The 24,891-nt window shown below is 37.9% G+C and overlaps 1 protein-coding gene across 2 annotated transcripts in view; it reads left to right on the top strand.

The window, feature by feature from the left end:
- The window catches only part of OXCT1 (3-oxoacid CoA-transferase 1), a 146,775-nt gene that overhangs the window by 67,102 nt on the left and 54,782 nt on the right, over positions 1-24,891 (top strand). For both annotated transcript variants that reach the window (XM_045021473.1, XM_045021472.1), the window contains exon 8: positions 22,143-22,250. In XM_045021473.1, the coding sequence (XP_044877408.1) occupies positions 22,143-22,250 (108 nt within the window). The remainder of the gene's footprint in view (positions 1-22,142; positions 22,251-24,891) is intronic.

Genomic DNA, 24,891 nt, shown 5'->3' with positions numbered 1-24,891 from the left:
GGAACTGAAACTTTTTTTGTTTTGTGGTCATGCAATTCAATCACAGCAAACAATATTCGGTCACTTGCCAGTCATACTGCTTGATTATTGAGTACTCACAGTGCACAGTTTATGAACAGCACAGAACAAAAATTGTTTTCACAAAGTTTTTCAATTTCAAAATTGAAGCTGGATGTAGCAATGAATTACTCAGTCCCTTCTAGCCTACTCTGTCCCTGCCTGTTATGCATTGGTATTTAGAGAGTGGCTGTGGAGCAGAGACTTTTCTTCTATTCCCACATTGCATCCCCTCTTTCTGCTTCCAGGAAAATTTCTCTACCCACAGATGAAGGGGCAGAATTTTCTTCTCAACAAACAGATACCATATGAATGTCTCACTGCTGTAATTCCATTTAAGACTAGTTGTTAGATCTGTCATAAACTATAGCTGCCTTCGGTCCTTCAACACTTGCACTGCCATCAACTACTGACAGTGCTCTATGCAAGATGGCACATCTGCATTATTTTTCAGCAATTTTACAGAAGAATAAATAGGAGGGTGGGAAAGACTCCACTGTCATAACCAAAGTCAGAACAATTAGATATTTTGTCTCCTCTGTGCATCCAGACATGTGATGCCAGAAGCAGGTCTTCTGACTCATAATCACCAAAGAGCAATGCAAGTGACTGTGACAGAAATCAGTTGCACATCTCTGTGTATTTATGGATTCTTTTTTGAGTCACTGGGATTTTTTTCATTAATACAGACTATACATTTGTATAAGTTTATACAATTATTTGTCTATGGTGCTGTAGATAATTTTTAGCTTCTTCCCCTCAGTATTTATATGTTTGACTTCTTTTATCCACTTTTCAGACAAACTCTCATTTTATTGAGGTATAATTAGGGATGGGTGTCATATTCCTTTGCACTTCCTAGGAGTATGAATACTATCATACTACTGGAAATGCTCTTCTCAGGGTATTTCCACCCTGGCCAAAAGAAGGAAATGTGTGAGGAATCAATCAGTCAGTGCATATGAGAACCTGTCTTTGCAAGATTTTGCACTGAGTTTTGAAGACTTCAGAGAGCATTGCACATGAATATGTGAAAGCAGAATTTATTCCTTAATATGTAGGTTCTTCTGCCATCCAGCTGAAGGTAGTGGGAGTTTTGACATTGATTTCAACTAGAGTAGGAACAGACCCTTAATTATTTTTTTTAAATTCAGGGGAGAGGGAATTTGGCAGCAGTATAGGGGGAAAAAACCCATAGATATTGTTTAATGCTGAAGAGATGTAAATAATTAAACCATCTATTTTTCAGAGAGGATTTTGGAGAAGGAGAACCAAGATTATCACTGATATAAACTGGTGGTAACATACTCAACCTAGAGCTATTGACTTGAGAGCCCTTGGGGCAAATGTTCAGATATTGTCCTTCAGCATTGTTTTATGCCAAAAATATCCTCTGGCCAACTTCAATCCTTTCATTTCAGTTTCTTTACTGGATCAGAAATGTCTTAACTGTAAGTTCCTGCTAGGGAAATACACAAGGTATTTACTGGCTTGAACAAATTTCTTCTGAACAGTTTGGTGTAAAACAGTATCCGTGGATAAAACCTGATACCATGTGTGATTATGGGGATCTTTGCTTAGACACATCCTCATCAGTCCTACACAGAAAGTTAGACTGCATGATTTCTAATTCAACTTGCACATGACCAGTACTGAAGGTCATACAAAGGTATTAACTACACTACATAATGTATATAGATCATATGAACATTAAACTATAGCAGAGAAAAATCATTAAATGATCAAAGTTTTGACAATATCTGGTTTGTCCCTCCCCACCCCCTGAAATGAAACTAAAACGCAAGAGGAGTTAAAGCTTATTCTGTTCCCTTTCAATTTGTTTCTATGCTTGCACCTAAAGTATCACATTCTGTATTTAAAATTTTCTTCTCATTATGTTCACATGTAAATACTCACTCTAACAGTGTAATTACATATATAGCTCTGTGTGTGGATCTATTCCCCACTCAGAAAACCTCACTAACTCTGAGAAAAGGAACATTTTAAAATGTTTCCTCTACTAGAGTTAGGAAATATTTTACTAAAAAATGAAGTTACTGTGCCAAGTTTGGAGGCTAAATTTAATCTTTAACGTGTGAAACTGGGTTTTAGACCTTCTTTAAGTGCAGTTCACAGTACTGTACAGCCTTAAGTATAGAATTGCCATACATCCTTCCATAACTCTGTGTGTGTGTGTGTGTGTGTGTGTGTGCGCGCACATGCACAGTAATACCAAGGTCCTATAGCACATTTCATCAGTAGATCTCAAAGAACTTTACAAGGGAGGTCAGGATCATTTCCCCAGTTTTATAAGTCTAGAGAGTCGCATAGCTTAGTGGGCATCTAAAAGGCAAATGATGGTGTTACATCCAGGTCAAGTCCCTCTAACAGATCATCACCAAGCTGTTCTAATAGGACCCAAACTTTGGATCCCGCTGGGTCTGGGCAGAGCCCAGACACTGTCTCTGCCTCTAGGTCTCCAGGGCACACTCCCACCCCTCTGAATCCTCACCACTCCTGAGAGTCTTTCCCCCACTCCTCCAGCCATCTCTCTCTGTTTCTGGCTATGAAATGGTTCCCCTTGCTCAGAGGGCATATCTCCTTTTAAAAAACAGGCTGAGACACTTTCCTCTGTCTTCCCTTTTGGTGATTTTCCCATGCTCCAACACCTCTGTGGGTTTTTGTGCAAAGAGTCATTAAAAGACAATGGTTGATCAGTAGCAACCTCATTGTTTTACCAGTGTAGAGCTATTCAGTTGTTGATGACCCTGTTTCAACTTCCCAAACGGTATCTCTTTGTTGTGTGCCAAGTCCCTGCTACAAATGGATGATCTAAGTCACAATCATATTGTTGACATAGATATATTCCCCAAACTGTCTTGGATGGAATCCCAAACTCTGGGGACTCATGTTAGTGCTGGTTATAAAGTTATGGGCAATACCAAATTTCGAGGAAGACTTTTTGACTATAACTATTATTTTTCCTATTCTTATACCGTCTGACTCGCCTCCTTTCATCTCTCATAGGGCCTATCCTTATTTTCCCTTCTTCATATGCTTCTGTGATAGGAACTTGCTGTATTGTTGAAAGGGAATGGAGTAGCAAGGGTTTGGCATTCTAGCTTTTTTTCCTCAACTATAAGAATATAAATTTACTTTTGTGAAGGTACATTGTGGAGAAATCAGAGTACTATTGGGTGGAAGCTCTTGGCTGTTGTGTTACCAGACAGCAAATGGGAAAGGAAAGTCAAGATGTGGTTAGGCATGGAGCATTTTTGTGAGAGCGAGCTTATCTTAGAACTAACTCTCTTGCAGTGCCATAGAAGTAGGTCAAGGGGCAGATTGAGCCAAATGAAGGAAGACTGGCAGGGAGAAAAGAGCTCTTGGACTGAAGAGCTGGCTCTTGTAGTTGGACTCCATCAGGATCCAGCTCCCTCAGCTGGATCCTGATGTTTAAGGTAGTTTCCACAGGAAAAAGTCTGGGCTCCTGTCACCCACTCACGTGCCTGGAAATATCTGTCCTTTGCACATCAATAAACTGGCTGTATTCACAAACAAAACTTGTCTTTACCTGAAGGATGTTTTGAAACCAAGACCTCTGACTTGTCTGAGCTTCCCTTTCCTTTTTTTTTTTCTTCATATACCTTTTGAGGGTCAACTTTTCAAAGGTTCACCCTGGCCGCAAGTTGAGGAGTAGAGTTGTGTGCGTAGTTAAAAGCACTTTCCCCACAGTGTGTTGACTTCGTGAAACCAATGTTAGTTGATTGTATTCGGCAGCATGCATTCAAGATAAAGTGCTTCTATGCAAGAATTCCTACTATTCTGCAGCAATTTGTGCCTTCTGTCCTGAGAATATCATCTAGAGTGGAGTGGAAGTAGTCAGCTGTCAAAACTATGAATGTTCCCAATCAAGCCCTGAGCCATCTGAAACTCACATTGTTACAAAATCTAATTCCCACAAGGTTTACTGGAAACAGAATTCAGTCTTTAACGTGTTCACAAAGTTTGGGAGTGAAACTTGGCCAATTTGTGGCTTGTCAAACCTAGACCTAGTGAGATAATTTTGGAAATTGCAATGGAAAACCAGGAAATTTTTAATGAAACTTCTTGGCTGTTAGTGTTAGGCAAAAAGATTCTTTTCCCGAAGAATCAGGCAAGCACAGACAATACTGAAGGGGTTTATTTACGGTACCGGGAAGACTGACAAGCAGCTTCAAAGATATGGTGCTATAGTGGCCAGTTATATACATTCTCTTATCAATTCATTTGCATTTATCTGTACATACAGAGACAGACATTGTTACAAGTCAAGAGAGAACCCTGAACAAAGATAAAAATAAGAACAGTACATACATAGAGAGGTCATCCTAACTGCATCAAACATCTATGACTACCTTGCGGGGGAAGGAGGCGGGGTGCGGGGGGTGGGAGTAGGGATGAGTACTTACAAATATCCAGTGGGCTGTAAAGGGAGGGTTTGTTCTGTACTAAGAACTAAGTTACTGGGCAGGCACTGACCATATAAGCTTATCAATTGTTTACAGTTGTCAGTGCCGTTTGTGCTACTGAAATATTCCTGCTTGCTTGTCTGGACCCGATCCTGTTTTCCTCGCTGAACTGTCTATTTCCAGGGTCATAAGCTTTGTTCTTTCTTACTGATAAGCTGAACTAAGTTATCATGTATTGACAGAAACTATGTCCTTGCTTCTCAGCAGTTTCGGTCTTTTCTGCTGACTGAATTTTAACTCCCTTCCTCACATTAGGTTTTTTGCTTTGGGGTTGATACATTCCTTTGCTATAATAATGTGACATTCATGCTTTTTGATGCAGTATCAGTTGAAACTACATGGACTTTGCCTTAGAGATTTTCACTTGTGAGTTTGGTATTAAACAAAACATCTTCACCTGTTTCTGTACCATACACTTGTATATCAGCAGCTGTGGGCTGATTGATTATAACAACTATGCCATATGTACATGTGTGTTATGAGAGAGAAAATTGGGGTTTGTCCTGTGAGTTTGTTAACTGAGCTAGGGTTCTAAGCTGTACTTTTTAGGAGGTTGTGGCAATATGGCCTTTCCTTTCCAAACACACAGCCAAAACTCTCTTGTCCAAACTCTTTTCTCATGTCTCAGTTACTGCAACATTCTGTTTTCTGGCCTTGACAAATGCAGTCTTGCCTTGCTCATATGCATTGAGAATACTGATGCAAAGTTCATACACCCAGCCTGTAGCTTTGACCACATCACCTCTCTCTTTGAATCCCTCATCTGGTTCTCCCTTCTCTATAATATCAAACGTAAGACTCAGTCTTCACTTTCAAGACCTTTTTGCAGCCTATCTCCACCCTATCTATGTTCACCTTGCCTATCACCTCTCTCATTTGCTATTGAGATGTCAGTTCCTGCCTTTGACTGACTTACAATATCAGCCTCTGTCCTCCATGTATTAAATGTTCAAACTATCACTTTGTGCTTTCCCCTGTGCTGGCCCTCATGCTTTGGAGGAACTCCGTGTAAACATCCGCAAAGCTCTCTCATTATCTGACTTCAGATTCCTCCTCAGAACTCTTCGTTTGCCAGGATGCCTACGGTGGCCTTGCTGGTGCTGTGCGGAGACCATAGCCTATCATGCTGACTGATATTGTCTCACCGTTTCCTCCCTTGTCTTTCAGCAACTCTTGTCTCTTGTTTTATACTTAGATTGTAAGGTCCTTGAGGCAGGAACAATCTTTTTGTTCTGTGTTTGTACAACACCTCCCACAATGGGGTTCTGGCTCATGACTGAGGCTCCTTGCCACTGTGGTAATATGAATAATAAGAGTGTTTAAATTAGAAGCTTCAGAGTGTTAAAATGCACTGAGTGTGGAAACTTCTCACGTTTAGTTATCATTATAAATACTGGGCCAGACTCTCAGCTGGTGTAAATTAGAATAGCTCCACTAAAGTCAGTAGACATCTGCCAGTTTACACCACCAGAGGATCTGGCCCACGTTCTCCAATTCCCGTTTTCTCTTCTAGCTTTTAATGTTTTTATATGAAGTTTTTGTTTTAGTGCTTCCAGGCCAAGATTTTCTTCTCTTCTGAGGAGGTTCTTGGTGCTTTTGAAAATTGGGCAGGTTCCAAAATATCGATGTGGGAGCCTAATTTTAGGCTTCCACTCTTGAAAACCTTGCTGCTATTATTACTATTATTTGATCTTAAAGATCAATTGTAATATAAAGATTGTAATGTTAGTGACAGTGCCAGTAAAGTTTATCAGGAATGAGTTGGCAGCAAAGTATTTATATGCACAGAAATGATATCAATATTTTCTTCTCTACGTGTTCAGATTATCCCTGCCCTGAAGGGAGAACTATATTATTTCTTTCTTTTTATAATACTCAGCACAATGGGGCCCCTATGCATACTAGGGCCTTTGGGCACTATCATAATATAAATAATAATAATAGATGGAGTATTTAAAATGTTTATAAACTAGCTGTCTGAATATCTAAGATCAGAGTACTCAATTCTTTTTGTTTGTTTTGTGGCAGGATTGCTAAATATAGCTTCCAGAGTAAACAGCATTTCCATCTAAAACATCACAATACAAAAAAGGTAGTGTTCGTCTCATAAAAATGCATTAAATAAAAATCATTAAACCCTGCATAGTTTCTCCGGTTGCTTAGGAACAGCCATCCACCTACGTCAGTGAGCTCTATTATCTCAGGTACAGTGAACCACATTGCACTGAGGGACAGAAACAGACTGATTGAAGTAAGTCATTTATATCATATTGTCTGTGCCAAACCATGGCATTGCTTTTATTGATAATAGTGAGAGATGAAAAAATTATTTTATGACCCAATACTGCAAAAAGCTTATGCACAAATATAACTATTCTCACATGAGTAGACTCACTTTCTAGAATCAAAATTCCTGGCCCCAGTGCCATGTTCCTAAAGCCTAAATTACCATGTAATGAATAAAGTAAATCTATCTACAGGTTAAAACAACTGACCGTTAGAATCATAAATTTTTCAGAGCGACCTTATTTAACATGCTTCTAATCTGCAATGGCGGGGTTGGGGGAAATAGTGAAATTCAGGGTTTTTTGTTGTTTGGTATAATAAACCAGTCTCTCTTTAAAGGTAACCTTTAAATACAGGAGTCCAATTTAGCTCTTCACAGCTGGGGCACTGAATGTTTTGATATGAAGTGGTTAAAATTCATAGTGAATCAAATCCTTTCTGGCTATCTCTCAGTGAGACTCATTTGTGTGTGACGTGACAATGGAGTTCAAAGTTTTTGTTTTGTTTCTCTGCGTGTGTTTTGATTTTTTTTAATTGATTCCTTTTGAACCGAGTATGAGCTTTCTGAGCATTACGCTCCAGATGTTTAATTTTGGGATCCATATGCAGATTTAGTGAACACAGTCTTCTAAGGAAAAAGAGCCCTGAGAGTCCTATAGTGTACTTTCCAAGATCTAATATGGTTCTGAAAAAGTAGTTACGCAGGAAAGTTTTGGGTGATCAATACACACTGGTCAACACAATTCTGCACTCCAAAATATGGCGTGCATAATGATGACAAGTCTATAATTTATTAATTATTTATAAAGCTAATTTCAGTTGTTCTTGGGAATTGAACTGACATCTCATTTACACAATTGACTTTATATCGTATATATTACCATAATCTACCAATGCTGTGCATGAGCCAAAAGACCTGGTGGTTTTTATAGGAAGACACTGAAAATGAGAAGGATTTTTGAAATGTTTGTAATTCACCATTTCGTTATTTGTGCAAACATGTACATATGAAGCGATGACCGTTACAAACAAGCAGGGCAGGGGGAGCAAGATGCAATAGTCAGTAGTCCACCAGTCTCTGCATCATAAAACCACATATTACGAAGAACTATGGTCCAGGAAGGAATGTGCCAGGTTCTTTCAGGGATCACTCATTCCTAGCGTTTCTTAACCTATTTTGGTTTAAATCAGCTCCCCTGTGTTAAAGTAATGAGGGGACAAAATAAATAACTTTTGTGTTTTCAGATGCAGTTTCCCAGTATAAATTGAGAAAGGTGTGGCATTCAAGGTTGAAATGCTACAGACCATTTGTCCATACTGTGGACTACTGCATTTGGGCATGAAACAAAACAAACAACATCTCAGATGGGCAGAATATTAAGGTTTGAAAAGCAGCAGCCAAGTAACTATTTTATGAGACGTTGCATAGCATTTTAAAATATATAAGCACTTATCTCAGTTAGGTTTTAATCTTTCTGTCTCTCCACCTTCACCTAAAAATGTTTTGAAAATGTAATTACTGAGTGAGGAAAATGACAGTTTAGGAAGGAATAGAGGATTAGAATATTAAGGACATCTTGGCTTTGTATCATGGATTTCTGAAGTGAGACTATTTATTGCTGTTGTGGGTGACTGAAGAAACACAGTAATAATCCCAGATGAAAGGAGGCCATTCACTTTCCTCTTTTTCTATCTACCCCACTTGATGGACATTTTGTACATTATTTTCAAATAAATACTATCTACCACTATATTTCCCACATTGAGTGTCTCTGTGAAATTGTGCTTTTTTCAATCCTGGATATGTTTCGCTGAATCAAATATTGGGTTGCTTTGTTCACTTTCTATGATTAAATCACTGAGAGACACCCACTTTACAAGAAGTTGTTTAACAATTCATTGACCCAAGAACAATCAAGCCATATCCCAGTTTTTTTGTTTTGTTTTTGTTTTTTAGCTGGGCTAATATGCAATAGCTTAAATGTATTGGCTATCATTCCTTTATTTTATTTTATTTTATTTTTATTTAATTTTATTTTATTGAAGCAAGGAAAAGCAAAGACTAGAGGTAGGGTTTTTTGTTTTTGTTTTTGTTTGGTTTTTTTTAGTGGCATGTTACAAATGCTTTGTCTCTGACAGGTGTAATTTGCACACCTACATTTTGAATTTTTGTGAGTATATTTAGTACACACAGAATCTGGAAATAGCAACTGACCTTTTCAGACTTGGGTGCCTAATGCTAGACTCTCAAAGTGGCTGATTTTTCAGAGGTCCTGAGTACCAAGAGATCCAAATGAAGTGACAAGCACAGCAGATACTTAGGTGTCTAAGTGATCTAAACTTCATACTAAAATAATTGCAGGTACAAAATTATGCCTACAGTAATTTACTCCAACAAAACTGATGGCATGAAAAAATGGAGGCCTGAAAACTTGGCCTTTTGTATTGTATTTGATGACTTTCTGTCAGTCCTAGCCCCTGCAAACTGAAGAAAGACATCTATCGGCCAGTAGTTCAACCTGCTACTTTCACATCTGTTAAAATGAACCTATTCACATCTCTCCCCTCTGCTTGGCTCTGTCATTCCCATTCACTGAGGTGTGCTAATGAGCAACCCACCAGCTATAGACTACATGACAATTTTTTACTTTCTTCTATACCCTACTGTCTAGAAAAAAACCTTACTAGCTGAGACAAGTAGCAGACTCTTGATACTATAGGATTTGTAATAATTTTTTGCACTGGGGTGAGACATACTCTGGAGAGAATCATACTGTGGCTAGCTAAAGATTGTTGAGAGCTATGGAAAAAAATCTGAAACCTTAGACAGACTGACCAAACAGGAGAGGAAAAGACTCCTCAATAAATACCTTGAATATCAGCTGGTTTGGGGGGGAGGTTTGTTTTTTGTGCGATAAGTAGATTAGGCTGGGCTCTCTTGTACCCACATTCTTGCTACTGGAGACATATATTTAAATGCAGCAAAGAGTATATATATATTTAAATGAACAGCACTAGCACGTGCCTATGAAAGGAGATACGCAGTGGTGGTGTAGCCAGGTCGCTCCCAGGATATTAGAAAGCCAAGGTGGGGGAGGTAGTTTATTGGGTCAACTTCTGTTGGTGAGAGAGATGCACTTTTGAGCTACACAGAGCTCTTCTTCGGGCCCTGAAGGTGGATTTGGGCCAACTGACTTCCACCTACTTTAGATGCATGCCAGCAAACTGACAGTACAGGGGAGACATATGACGGTAGCTGCTCTCCTTGTCTAGACTTTCCAGACTATAATAAAAGCAAAAGGTGCTGAAAGAAACTAAAGATTTCTGTAGGAGCTACATTTCTCTTTTAGTAATTTAGACCGAGAGAGCAGTGACACCTACAATATTTATATTGCATCATAATTTTTTTTTTTTTTAAAGGCAGTCTAGCAGATGTACTTAGCAGTACTAAATCCTGACAGCAAGAGCACGGTTTGGTTCAGCTGTTATTTCCCATAGAACTAAAATAGAGACAAAGTAGAAAAACTTTGTATGAGCAGAACTTTAGAGTTCTTACTTGTTATGACTTTTTGAATGTCATGTTCTAAAGATATTTTTTCACATTTACTGCAGGCAAAAGGGATGCAGAGTTTCTCTATTAGATTCAAGTAAACAAAACTTCCTTCTTTAAATAGAAACATATTTTAAAGTCAATTTCAGTGCTGGCTACTGTGCTTTTGTGCTGTGAGCTTATCACAACACCTGACTCCTGTCATTTTTCCCTATGGGTTGTTGTTGCTTTCCTCCTCCTCTGACAACATGCAGGAAACAGAATTTTGATGCATTATGAACTTTCCATTTTCTTAATATTTGCTAGTAATATTCCATTGTTACTATTTGATTCATCAGTTCAGTCATGAACCCTGCAAAACTATTTCAGCCTTTCTCTCCCTCACTCCACCCCAATTTGTTTATTTTCTTTCAATCTCCCACCTTGAAAAATAATTCCAGCTATCTTCTTTCTTACTGTGCTGTCAGTGGAAGAATGTTTGTTTTAATATAAAATATTACTTTTAAGACTGTAGTAAGACCATTCATTTGATCGATGATGTATCAGCTGTATGAGCTATTCAGTTTCTGAAAAATGCAAATACTGATAGATATATTATTTAAAATCTATTGCCATATAAATGAAGAGTGACTAACACATACAAATCACCATACAGCATTCATATGCATTCTGTCTCTTTCAGTAAAAGTTGGCAAATGCCTGATTTTTTTTTCTTCTGAAAGGTTTAAAATCAGTAACATTACAAGTTAATTAATCCTCTGCCTGTTACGTGTCAGATTTCAGAAGTTCAGCAAAGTCGGGTCACTAATTGGTTGTAGTTCTTGAATCAGCTGGAGCTTTCCTTTGAGGGTTTTCAAAGCAGCCTAGGAGGTTGAGGTTTTGTGAAAAATCTCCGCCTCTTCCTGTAGTGTTTCTTAACATTTGTTTAATTAATGTCAAGAAATGAAGTCATCGAATCATAGGACTGGAAGGGACCTTGAGAGGTCATCTGGTCCAGTCCCCTGACCTCATGTCATGACTAAGTATTACCTAGGCCATCCCTGACAGGTGTTTGTCTAACACACTCTTAAAAATCTCCAATGATGGAGATTCCACAACCTCCCTAGACAATTTATTCCAGTTGCTTAACCATCCTGACAGAAATTTTTTCTTAATGTCCAATCTAAACTACCCTTGCTTCAATTTAAGCCCATTGCTTCGTCCTATCCTCAAAGGTTAAGGAGAACAATTTTTCTCCATCCTTCTTGTAACAACCTTTGATGTACTTTAAAACTGTTCTCGTGTCCCCTCTCAGTCTTCTCTTCTCCAGACTAAACTAAACCAATTTTTTCAATCTTCCCTCATAGGTCATGTTTTCTAGATCTTTAATCATTTTTGTTCCTCTTCTCTGGATGTTTTCCAATTTGTACACATTTTTTTTTTCTGAAATGTGGCGCCTAGATCCAGACACACTAATCTAGTAGAGGCCTAATCAGCATGGAGTAGAGTGGAAAAATTACTTCTCGTGTCTTGCTTTCAACACTCCCGCTAATATATCCCACGCACCCCGAGTATCAGGCATACGCTGTCCTTGGTCTTCCTCTTGCTTCTAATGTATTTGTAGAATGATGCCTAAACTCTCATCTTTGGTTAAATCATGTCTCTTCTTAGTGTATGGTCTGTGCAAAGGTGATAAAATTTTAATCCATTTTGATTTGTCTTTTTCCATGATTTCAGTTAGGAGAAATGTTGCTATCACTGAGCTAAAAGCTCATTTTTCCCAGTCCTTGTGATAATTTATTAAGTGCTTGATGCATTTTAATCATTAGCAGCTTTATTTATTTTACAGTCTAATCAGCTCAAAGTCTTCTGATTTTAGTATAGTTTGAAAATTATTAGTGGGGCAGAGTTCTTTTTTACAACATAGAACTTTATTTGCAAGTTAAAGGCTATTTCTCCAGTGGGATCTATGTTAATGAGCAGCCGTATTATTTAGGAGTATAAGGAAATATGTGGCTGTGTTCCGATAACTTAATCAGCAGATGTTCATAGTGTCACTTACTGTGGAGTCTTCTTGCAGAGAAGATTAATGCTTCTTCTTTTTCCTTGGATTCTATTTCAACATTGGTTTTCTGTGACTGGGTTTATTTTCAAAATAACTACTTGATGCAACCTAAAAAGTAATTTTTCAAATTTGTTGGCTCTATAATTAGCAAGAAATGGCCTATTCTATTCCAATTTCCAATGACAGGATTAATGTCCAACTGAGTTTCATAAGAAAAATGTCTCAAAATAACACATTTTCACAGTGTGTAGTGAGTACATGTTTTAAATCATAACTGATTACACCAGACTAGGTTCATCTGTGATTTGTATCCATAAAGCCCGACTTTTAAAAAATGTATAAAGTGATCGTTCTTTTTTTATTGCCGGAGTACAACTCCATATCACTTGAGGGTTGGTTGCTTATGGTCTATAAGTAGAATTGGTCTATTACTGAATTTTGTAACAATCTCTCATAGATTTATTGAACTGAAAGAAAATTTTGGAGTAGAAAAAACATAATTAAACTCAGACAAAAAAAGTAAGTTAAGCAAGAAACACAATAACTATCTTTTATCATTCTGTTTTCTGGCACGTATTTGAACATACTTAGGACCCATTCCTATAGTCTTTACACAGGTAATTCAATTGATTTAAAGGAGTAACTTATCTGTGTTAATCACTAATAGTGAAAATTTCTGATTTTTTGTTCATAATGTAGTTTTACAAATGTAAGAAAAAACTTAAACTTCAGCTTATATATAATACATGTTATTTTATTATGTGGTTATAGGCAGAGCTGATAGCGGCACCTATGGTTTCATGATTCTAAGGTTACTAATCTTTTCCATTATAAGACCACTTTTCAGTTGCTTATAATTTTGCCAAACTGTAATGGCTCAGGCTGAAATATTCCAAGCTGGGAGTAGGCCTCAGGCTGATTTTTTTGTTTTACAAAACAGTTTTAGCAAAAACAGTTCAGCTGTTTCCAAGAATGAGTTTAGAATTTTGTCCACATTAAATTCATAGGACTATTTAATGCCTCCATACTTTGAATCAGGGACTTGAAATTTAGCAGTGAAGCTGGCTTGGTATCAGGGATGTGCCCCAATTTGGACAAGTAATAAAGTCCTGAAAAATTACAGTTCCCACATGCTTGGTATAGGGCTGTCGGTAGCTGGCAGCTAAGTTATCCAGATAAGCTCTTACTTACTGACTTGACTGCATGTAGGTCATTTGCACAAAGCAACTGAGTATGTGCTGTCCTGTAGCTGCAGGGGCTGAACTAAACTTTCCCTGCAGTTGCTGCTCCTGGCTGCACCAGGCATGACATTTGAAGACAGGTAATTTGTCTCTGCTGTGCTCTCAATGCTCTCCTGGGCTGGCACCCATACATCATGGAGAAGGAAGTAGTGTGACTGGAATGCACAGAAATAGTGGAGGGGAAACTGAGGCCCTGTCTACACTTGAAGCGCTTTGCCAGGAATACCAATATACTATACCATCAAAATGCTCCCAGTGTAGACAAAACTATCCTGGTAAAGTTGCACATTGTACTGATATGTAAAAGCTCCCTGCATTCGTGAAACAAGCTAAAGCAGTAAAAGAGCAGTTTTGTCAGGATAGCTGTGTCTACACTAGGGGCTTATGCCGCACAACTAAGTCAGTCAGCCACCACTTCACACCCCAACCAACATAGCTATACCAGCAGGAGTCTATAGTGTGGACCTGGTCTGAGGTAGCAGCTGGGGAGGAAGGGAGAGGAAAAGACTGAGACAGGAGCTATGGAGTAGTGGCAGAGGAGGCTGGGACAGGGACAGCTTGAAGGAATAAGGGCAGAAGGGATCAGGCTTATCAGGGACTCAAGGGAAAGAATTTTTAACCACTAGAGAATACTCCCGTGCAGAACCTAGAATTGAACCCTGAAGTCCTCAGTCTCAACATTCCTCTCATGGCTAGCTGTGAAACCCACTGACACCTTTGACAGGATAACAAGCCTTGTGGATAGGGGGGAAGTGGTAGATGTGGTATATCTTGACTTCAGTAAGGCTTTTGATACTGCCTCGCATGACCTTTTCATAAACAAATTAAGGAAATACAACCTAGATGGAGCTACTATAAGGTGCAAAACTGGTTGCAAATCATTCCCAGAGAGTTATCAGTGGTTCACAGTCATGTTGGTAGGGCATAACGAGTGGGTTCCCACGGGGATTGATTCTGGGTCTGGTTCTGTTCAATAGCTTCATCAATGATTTAGATAATGGCATAGAGAGTCCATTTATAAAGCTTGCAGGAGATACCAAGCTGTGAGAGGTTGCAAGTGCAAACCGGATAAATGATCTGAAGTAAATAGGATGAAGTTCAGTAAGGACAAATGAAAAGTATTCCACTTAGGAAGGACCAATCAGTTGCACACATACAAAATGGGAAATGACTGCCTATGAAGGAGTACTGTGGAAAAGGATCTGGGGGTCAGAGTGGATCACAAGCTAAATAGGAGTCAACAGTGTAATGCTGTTGCAAAAAAAGCAAACATAATTCTGCTAATGTATTAGCAGAAGTGTTGTAAGCAAGACACGAGAAGTAATTCTTCCGCTCTACTCCATGCTGATTAGGCCTTAACTGGAATATTGTGTCCAGTTCTGGGCGCCATATTTCAGGAAAGATGTGGACAAATTGGAGAAAGTCCAGAGAAGAGCAAGAAAAACGATTAAAGGTCTAGAAACCATAAACTATGAGGGAAGATTGAAAAAATTGGGTTTGTTTAGACTGGAGAAGAGAAGACTGAGAGGGGACATAAGAGTTTTCAAGCATATAAAATGTTGTTACAAGGAGGAGGGAGAAAAATTGTTCTCCTTAACATCTGAGGATAGGACAAGAAGCAATGGGCTTAAATTGCAGCAAGGGCAGTTTAGGTTGGACATTAGGAAAAACTTCTTAACTGTCAGAGTGGTTTAGCACTGGAATAAATTGCCTAGGGAGGTTGTGGAATCTCCATCATTGGGGATTTTTAGGAGCAGGTTGGACAAACCCTGTCAGGGATGGTCTAGACAATACTTAGTCCTGCCTTGAGTGCAGGGGACTGGACTAGATGACCTCTCGAGGACCCTTCCAGTTCTATGATTCTATGGTCATGTCTCTTCACTTTTCCCACTCAGTGGCTCATCCATGTAGACAATAACATATTAACTGCAACCTGTTACTCAGGTCAAGTGGTAGAGGGCTGTGCTATAGATCTAAAGCTCACAGTCTTTCTGCTGATGAGCCATGTGGTGATCAATATGGTATCATATGACATGACACATGTCGTATTGTTCTGTTGGCTTTTTTAAAAATTCAGGATACTGCATCCAAAAAATGACATTAAGAAAAGATTAGAAGTCACAAAGTTGGAACACCCAAGTAGAATGAGTCAGGGTTCTTGTGGAACAAAACCGTATGTGGTCATATGATTAAAGACTATATCATAATGTATCATAGTGTTATACAGGGGACCTTAATTCTGGCATTTCCAACTTCTGAGTGTTTGGCTTTGCAACCTTAATATTCTTTTAATGTTTAGTTATTGTTTTGTTTTGTATACATTGAAACCTACTTTAAATAATCACCCAAAGAGCCAACCAAAATCTGTAGCTATATGAAGTTTGAAGCTTCATCAAAAGATAATGAAGTTGGAACAGAATTATATGAATACATTTGTCTATATTCTGTGGTGGTCTCTTAAAAGATCGAAAGTTGACTAATAAAGGTGAACATGTATATGTTTCACTGCACTTTTCACATACACATATTCACATAGCAACAATTTTATTTATTATGGATTTGAGGTATGCACCAGCCATATGATGCTGAGCCAAATATTTAAGTGATGATTACTCAATGGTTGATTGCTTTTTTGGTGTTTGTATATTTTTAAACACCTTTCTCATTCTGGCCAGCCATGGACTGTCACTGGCTTGAATGGGAGTTTGGCAGGAGTCAGAATTAAATGCTTTACAATTCAGGATTTTCTTTAGAATGTTACTACTAGTCCTGTCTCCTCATAGAGCAAGTTGAAGAAATGCTTTAATGAGATTGTCTCTTTACATTCTAAAGTTTTTATTTTATTCTTTATGCTATTGTTGGGTTTTTTGTTTTTTGTTTTTTACATCAGGCCAAGTGTAACATCTTATGCTACTTAGGCCCCTCGTGATCTTTTTATATCTTTTCTGTGATTAATTGAAAGATTTCAGGGTAGTCTTTAAACGAAACAAAACCAAAACCACAATTTAGAGTAAAAAGTGGATTTAATAAGACCAGTATTTTAAAAATGCCTGGGTTGCTTTTGTGTTAAGTATTTAAAAAACAAACAAACAAACAACCTGCTCTGCTTTCTGCTGCAAATGAGAGTGTGTGTTTATGGGTGTTGTTTTTTTAAACTCCAACTTTTGAAAAGGCTTTGCACATCTTGAACCCACTAATTAGACAGCAAGATTAGGATACAGTGGGCATACTCAGTTTTGAAGGCTGTTTTTTATAAAATGACTTGGCATGAGTGGATGTTGCTTTTAAAATTGGGTTGCCAATTTACAGTGAAATATCTTAATCAGTGCCTTACAAACTTCAACAGTATCAGGACTACAGATCCTAGTGTTCCCTTCAGCTATAGTGTACCTCCATCACTGGAGGCCTGCAGAAATTCTGGGGTTGCTACACTTTCAGGGGAAGAACTGAAATTTCCTTGTTAAAAACTGAAATAAAGTAACAAAAATACAATTGAACATGTCGAAGAAAATGATACTCTGGCATTAGTTAATGTTGTGATTTGTCCCACAACCATTACTGAGTCACTTCAGGAAACAGACTTTATAACCTTGGGCATACATGCAGTTAAACAGTATTTAGCGTTTAGCCATTAGTTGTGAACAATGGGTAATCTTGCTGCTTTAGTGATTAACTCAAAAAATATTGTGATTTTAAAAATGTTAATCATGATTAATCACAGTTTTAATCACACTGTTAAACCATAGAATACCAATTGAAATTTATTAACTATTTTTGGACTTTTTTTACATTTTCAAATATATTAATTTAATATATGATTTGGTGATGTGCTGGGTCATCATCCAAGACTGCTATAATATGTAATACATGGTAGAATGTGGGTAAAACAGAGCAGGAGACATACTATTCTCCCCCAAGGAGTTCAGTCAAAATTTAATTAACACGTTATTATTTTAACGAGCGTTATCAGCATGGAAGCACGTCCTCTGGAATGGTAGCCGAAGCATGAAGGGGCATAAAAATGTTTAGCATATCTGCCACATAAATACCTTGCAATGCTGGCTATAAAGTGCCATGCGAACACTTGTTCTCACTTTCAGGTGACATTGTAAATAAGAAGCCGGCAGCATTATCTCCCGTAAATGTAAACAAACTTGTTTATCTGAGCAATTGGCTGAACAAGAAGTAAGACTGAGTGGACTTGTGGGCTCTATTTTTACATTGTTTTATTTTTGTATCCTGTTATTTTTTGTACATAATTCTACATTTGTAAGTTCAACTTCCATGATAGAAATTGCATTACTATACTTGTATGAGGTGAATTGAAAAATACTATTTTTTTTGTTTTTTACAGCACAAATAATTTCAATCAAAAATATAGTGACCACTGTACACTTTGTATTCTGTGTAGTAATTGAAATCAACATATGTAAAAATTTAGAAAACATCCAAAAATATCTAAATAAATGGTATTCTATTATTATTTCAGTGCAATTAATCAATTAATTTTTAATCGTGTGATTAATCATGATTGTTTGAATCGCTTGACAGCTCTATTATTAATTTTTTTCAAATATAACAAATATAACAAAATACCAGATTCATCATAACACACAAAGTGATTGGACACAACATATCTATCTTTAGGGTCTATGTGACTCATAGGCCTCTAAAAAGGCAGCCCAAATTGTTTTGAATTTTTTGGGCACTTCCTTTCTGTGAAATGCCAGTCATTTATTATTGGCAAGGTAAGCCATATCACTGAGCCTGGAATCAATATTTGGTGGGGATCATCTTTTCCATTTTTGCAGGATTATTTTTTTTAAAGACCAAAGTTGCACATGGGAACTATGCCTCTTTGTTACCAGGTAATCTCCAGGTATCAGGAATATATCAAAAAATTAAACTTAAGTGGGAGGACTCCAAGTTAGCATCCAGTACAAAATTGGTCCCTTGACCCACGTCATACCAGGAATTGTTGATACAGGAACACTCATAAATCATATGCGATAATGTAGCACCAAGGGAGTTAATTTCCAACAGTGGTCAGCATTTATGAGGCCCATTAGTGTTAGCCTGTGCGGGGACAAGTATATTTGAAAAAAAAAAAGTCTTTTGATAAATAAGCCATAGCCTCAGGTCTATAGTACCTTTTTTAACATAAGATACAATTATATTCCATTGGGTCAGAGATAGCTGTGTATCCAAATCTCTGTTTCAAGCAACTTTAAATTTATCAATCTTTGGCAGAGTTTTTTGGCCTAGCAAATCATAAAAGGATACCAACTGGTTGAGTAAATGCCAGAAATTTCCTCCAAAATAATAACATTTTTGAGGTTCTGGAGCTCCCAATATACTCAGTCCAAATATATTAGTAAGTAAATGCTTTAACTGGAGATACATTCATGCTTTGGAGAAGGGCAAGAATTGTTGCTGAAGATCTACAGATGGCTTAAATTTGTGATTGTCAGTTAGCTGTGACACAGTCATCATTCCTCTGTCCACTAAACCCTTCACATCATGGTTTTGCCACCAAGTTTAAGGATGGGATTGCTCCATCGGACTGCCTCTACCTGGAAGAATTAATGGAAGCAGAACTTTCTAGCCAAGTTTTAACCAAGCTTGTCTCACAGCTATTATTGTGGGCACTCTGGAGCCATCAAATCTATAATAATTTGATCCTACAGTGCCTGAAAGGGAGACAGATTATTCCAATTCTTGTTCAATCTGAACCCAAGCAGGGATCTGTGTGGTCATATCTAACAGGCACAAAGATGCCTATTTAACAGAAAGGAAATAATATAATGTCCCAATTTTAGGGTCTTTAAACCACAAATTGAAGGCCTCCTAAAATGGACCAAGCCGATCTGCCATCTTCAGGTTTGGAGTTACTCCTCAGATTTTACTGTATAGCTAAGATTGAAAACCTCTTAGCTTCCTGTGATTTCTAATATCTGATGAAGTAAAGCCTTAAAATAAACTGTAGTGTTGTCTTAGCCTGCTCTGAGCGGTTAGATGGCATGATGGTTGAAAAACTGGCAGCTAGTCTACATTTGTGCTGTCGTTGCTTGCACTAATGGGATGTTTTAAGAAAATGGCTAATGTAGATATGTGAGGGCTAGACTCACAAAGAAACACAAGCATGGGCATGAATCTATGGATGAATCCATTTGAAGAAATGGCGTCTTTGATCTTAAGTTCTTCAGGGCAAATATGTGCATTTTATTGTCTACAAGCGACATATTTATGGCAATACATACATAAAATAAATAATGTTTGATGATGCTTGTGCTGCATCAAAAGAAATATGGGATAAAAATAAATGCCAAATAATAAGGGGGGTGGGGGGGAGGTAAGAGATAACAATAGATGGTATCTCTAGAGAAATCACTTCATTTTCAGTCTTCTGAGGAAGAAGAATACAATGGGTCACATTCTCTGTTAGCATAACTCCATTGAAGTCAAGAGAGTTATGCCAACAAAAAATTTGGTTCAATAATTCTATCCTTTAATAAGAGGAAATAAAAGCAGCCCTTTTATAATAGAGTTTGAATCAATAGCGATTAATATTTCTTGGGCCTGCTTTTTCACCTAATAAGTAAAGACAAATACTAGTTAGAAAAAACGGGACTCAGATTCTAGATGGTAGCAGATGATCTGTTTTATGTATAGTTACATTGAACTCTCTGTGCAATTCTCTTCTGCTTTTCCTCCTTTTTGATTTTGTTCCAGGATTCTTACAGTAGCTGCTGTTCTGACAGAGAATCTTCATCTGTGTTCTTCAGGATTTTTCCACCTTATCCTATTTTTGATTGCAGAGGTATTCTGCCATCTCATAATATAGATGACAATGTGACCAATCATTTAGCAAGATAGTGCATGGATTCTGTTGCACCATTTTGTTCCTGATAAAATCTTTTTATTTTTAAAACAGTACATTGACTTGGCCCCACCCTACCTTATGGAACTTTTCTTCCTCTTCTCCTATCATTGCTCCCTCTAAATGTCTTGCACTGGTCACTTCACACAGTTTTGCTACTGTTTGTGCCAGAACCTTTTTCCCCTAGAGCTCTTGCCATATAAACAGTCTTGTGTTTTCCTGTCTCATCAGGCCTTTGAAAAGAATTAAAGATCATCTGAAAACATACCTTTTTTCCCTTGTCTATACCTTTTTATTTTCTCTTTCCCTTTGCTACTTTTTATTATTAGCTTGTTTAGCCTTTTATTGGCACCCTATAAGGAATATTAGGGTAAAGGTTGTATGGTAGATGCCATATGAAAATTATTATTGATGAGATTTTACAGAGACAACAGATACAGCACATGGATTTGTTTTCATCTGAGAATTATGCATGCTAATCTGGATTTAAAGTACTTTAATGTTTCTTCATTTGCGATGACAGTGCTCTGAGATTTATTCATCATAGAGATTGGGTAAATGGTGTAACTCCCTTGATGTATCCTGTTGCATAAGCCTTTATTGTTTAGGAATCCTTAGGCTTATTTTAGATATCTTCATATTGAGTTTAATGTTGCTATTGTAACGTGTTCTCGGGAGACTAGCTCTGATATGATTTCATTTCCTTTTGAATACAGAATATCTAGTATCACGAACATTGCATTACTTGACATTATAATGTTGTGCCTGTATACATGCATTGAAAACACTATGCAAATGTAACTGACTGAGAACACTGAATATAATGAATGTGAGATAGTCTCTCCCTGAAATTCTATGAATAATTGTAGTGACAATTAGATTACTTAAGAATTCCATACAAAGTATGAAAACGTGCTCCAGAGAGGCCACGTTTAAAGTACATGGAGTAGACAGATATAAATTTTGTGCCAAAGGTACATTTGATCAATTCAACTACTTTCTTAGAACTTGAAATTTAACTTTTTTTTAACTACAGCATGTCATAGTAAATATTCAGACTTGTTTTGTACAGCCTTGCATTCTAGTGACTTCCTACAGAACAGCACATCTTGAAGTACTTTCAAAGTGGTCTGAACCTGATCTCCAGATTTATATACCTAAAATTGTACATTTTCATTTTGTATCCCTTTTGCTATCAAGATTTTGTTTTTCTCCATTTTGTGCTTATTATTTTGTATGTGCAAAGAATTCTCATGTGGGTGTGCAGGAGATATTTGTATGTGCAAACTGGGCAGCTAGAAATATAATTATTCAGAAATGCATGTGGAAATATCCTTTACACAAAAATGTTGGAGTTCCCTCCGTGTGTAAGAGAGAGGCATGCAATTTTAGACACACTTATTTTGAGGCCATTCCACTATTTTGGCCCACTCTCTGCCTCTTCTTGGGTAGATTTGAGCTACTCTGCTTTGAGTATCTGGAAGTTTCATTGCTAAATCTCTCATAAATCTTTCATGTCTTGAGAGAATATACTGGTTCAACAGAGTATATTCACTCTTCCTTTTCTTCCCTGCAGGTAGAAGAAATTGTTGATATAGGATCATTTGCCCCGGAAGATATTCACATTCCAAAGATCTATGTCCATCGTCTCATAAAGGGAGAGAAATATGAAAAGAGAATTGAAGTAAGTAGTTCGGCTTCTTAGCCACTATGTGTGTTGACCCAGAATAAATTTTATAAATTGCAGAATTTCTGCTCGACCATTAAACTGTAGCCAGGATAAAATATTATGAGATGGATTCTCTACTGTGTCAAGTTCCAGCTTGTGCAGGAGATGGGGGTGGAGGAGGAAATGGTTATAGATCCCCAATTGTCAAGCTTCAGTAACTGGTTCCAATCACTGCATAAGTTAGAGGAGCCCCTGGGCTTGTCTAATTTAGGGTAGCTGGTTATGGTTCCTAAGGAACCTTATACCAGCTTAAAATTTGAGGCGTGGCTCTCCACCCTACCCCTTCTATATCATGATCCCTCCTCATCCCAACATGCCACCTTGACTGGCAGCATGGACAGTGGTTGGTGTAGGAGCCGGCTCCGCCAGCTTTACTGCAGGTGAGAGTTATCTCCCACTGAGAGGTTTGGCAGCTAGAGCCAGTTCCAGTCCCTTAGTGCTATGCAGGTGGTACAGACTGGGCCCAGGAGAGAAAATATGGCCCTATATTCATATTTATGTGGCAGAGTGTTTTTTGTTTTTGTTTTTAACAGAAACTTTTACTTAATTGCATTCCTCTACAGAACTGGAAGACCTTTAATTGTCAGTATCTGTTTACAAAATTACAAAATTATAAAATGAATGAACATGTTGGTAGTGTTTTAGCTGCCCACTAAGAAAGCAGCTATTTCATTGCTACACTTAGAACCAAGCTGGAGGAAATTGTCCTAGCTTTGGTTCTGTGGTGTCCCTCCCAGGAGCAATGTCTCTGGGTTCAACTTTGTGGCATGACAGCTCTCTGGAAGAACACTTAGAAATGTCGTGGGCCAGCAACCTTGCAGTATGTTTTGACACACCTGTAGTATTTCTTTGCAGTCAGAAATAACATTTTTGGCTATATTTGTTGGTTATTTTGGTGGGAGTGGGAAATATGAAGGGAAAAAAGCCTACTCTGACTTCTGCCCATTTTTGTTATTAGACTATTGTCCTCCTGAGACTGTTTTGCTATAAATCAAATTTCTGTGACCACCATAAAATCACAAAGGCCTGGAAGGCCATACGGCCCTTTACTTGAGTAAGTTCTCCCTGGGGTAACCCTCCTTGTGCACCTCAAGCAGGATGATAAATCACAGCCTGCTTTGCCACCAGTTTATTCTGCACAAACTTGGTCTGTCACTAGCTATCTGATTGGAGTCAGATGTGTCAAAGCTCTTAGTCTATGGGCACTTTGTATTAGACAGCAGTTAATACTCCGTTCCCTCCTTTTAAGACATGGTCTACTATGTCCACTCGCAAGCGTTTGTCTTTCTCTAAATGGATTGATTTTGCTTTGATTAAAATGCTGTTGTCATTTCAGTTTGGCTTCAGGGGCTTGCCCCTTCTTTCCAATGTAGCACCTACATACAAATACTGCTTGGCTTTCTTCGCTGATTTGCCCGCTACAGTGGGGTTCCTCCTAGGACCAGGAGTTTAAGCCAGAACTTTAACAACAAGGCCTCATGTCATACCACTTACCTCATTTTTTCTATCACCTTTTAAAAAGTTTTTATATGATATACAGTAGAGTTGCAGCAGGGATAAATTTGGTCCATTGAGTTTTATAATCCTAGCAGTGATGCATCTCATCAAATAGAAATATAGCAATGAAATTGCAAAGTTATTAATTTACTGTCTTATACAGAGTCTATAAAATAAAATTTGAGGCATGGCACTCCACCCTACCCCTTCTATATCATGATCCCTCCTCGTCCCAACATGCCACCTTGACTGGCAGTGTGGACAGTGGTTGGTGTAGGAGCCGGCTCTGCCAGCCTTACTTACTACATTTTGACCATAAATTGGATCAGGCATATTAGTCCAGTGGGGTGTCTGGAAAGGATTCCCATATAAACCAGATTTAGAGTGCTGGGAAAAGGAAGGTATGTTATTGTTCTAATCATATTACAGAAATGACAGTCATACTCCTATACCATTTTTGTTGGTGGTGGTGGGGAGGTGGGGGCGGGAGGAAGGAGAGGAATAAATTGAAGCTAGGTTGTCATACATTTACTGTCTTTAGATGTTTGCTCCTGCCTAATTGGATTCCGACCTGACCCCTCTAGCGGGAATGCCCTTGGTGTACCATGCATTCCTTTTTCCAGGGAAGAATCTTCCAACAAAAGGCAGGAGCCAATCTGTGAACACTTTCATTTACTGCACGAAGTGAAATAATGAGTTTGGGATTCAAAGACAGCAATGAAATGCTCCACATTGTAGGGGAAGCAGCCATGGGTTAAAAAGAAAGCTTCTTTAAAATGAAATTAAATTACAATACATTCAAAATAAATGTTTAAATTAAAACATGGATTTTATTTAACAATTGTGTTCCCACTAAAGGCCTCTGTTCCATCAGGGAAAATCCCTTCTGCCCACACAAACCTACTGTCTTGAAATATGGAAAAAGGTAAAGGACAAAATTGCAAAAAATATATTTTTGACAGACACTTTCTCAAAAGAATAGTGCTGTTCTTGACAGCAAACCATCCCTTGTGGAAAAAGGCTTATAGAATTTAAAGCCATTATAACTTTTATAGAATAGTAAAGCCAAGCTATCAAATTCCATCGCAGGGATAATATT

This window comes from Mauremys mutica, chromosome 6 (assembly GCF_020497125.1).
Source record: "Mauremys mutica isolate MM-2020 ecotype Southern chromosome 6, ASM2049712v1, whole genome shotgun sequence".
Lineage (NCBI taxonomy): Eukaryota > Metazoa > Chordata > Testudines > Geoemydidae > Mauremys > Mauremys mutica.
Note: the sequence above shows the minus strand (reverse complement) of the source record. Positions and strands in the feature narration are given on the sequence as shown.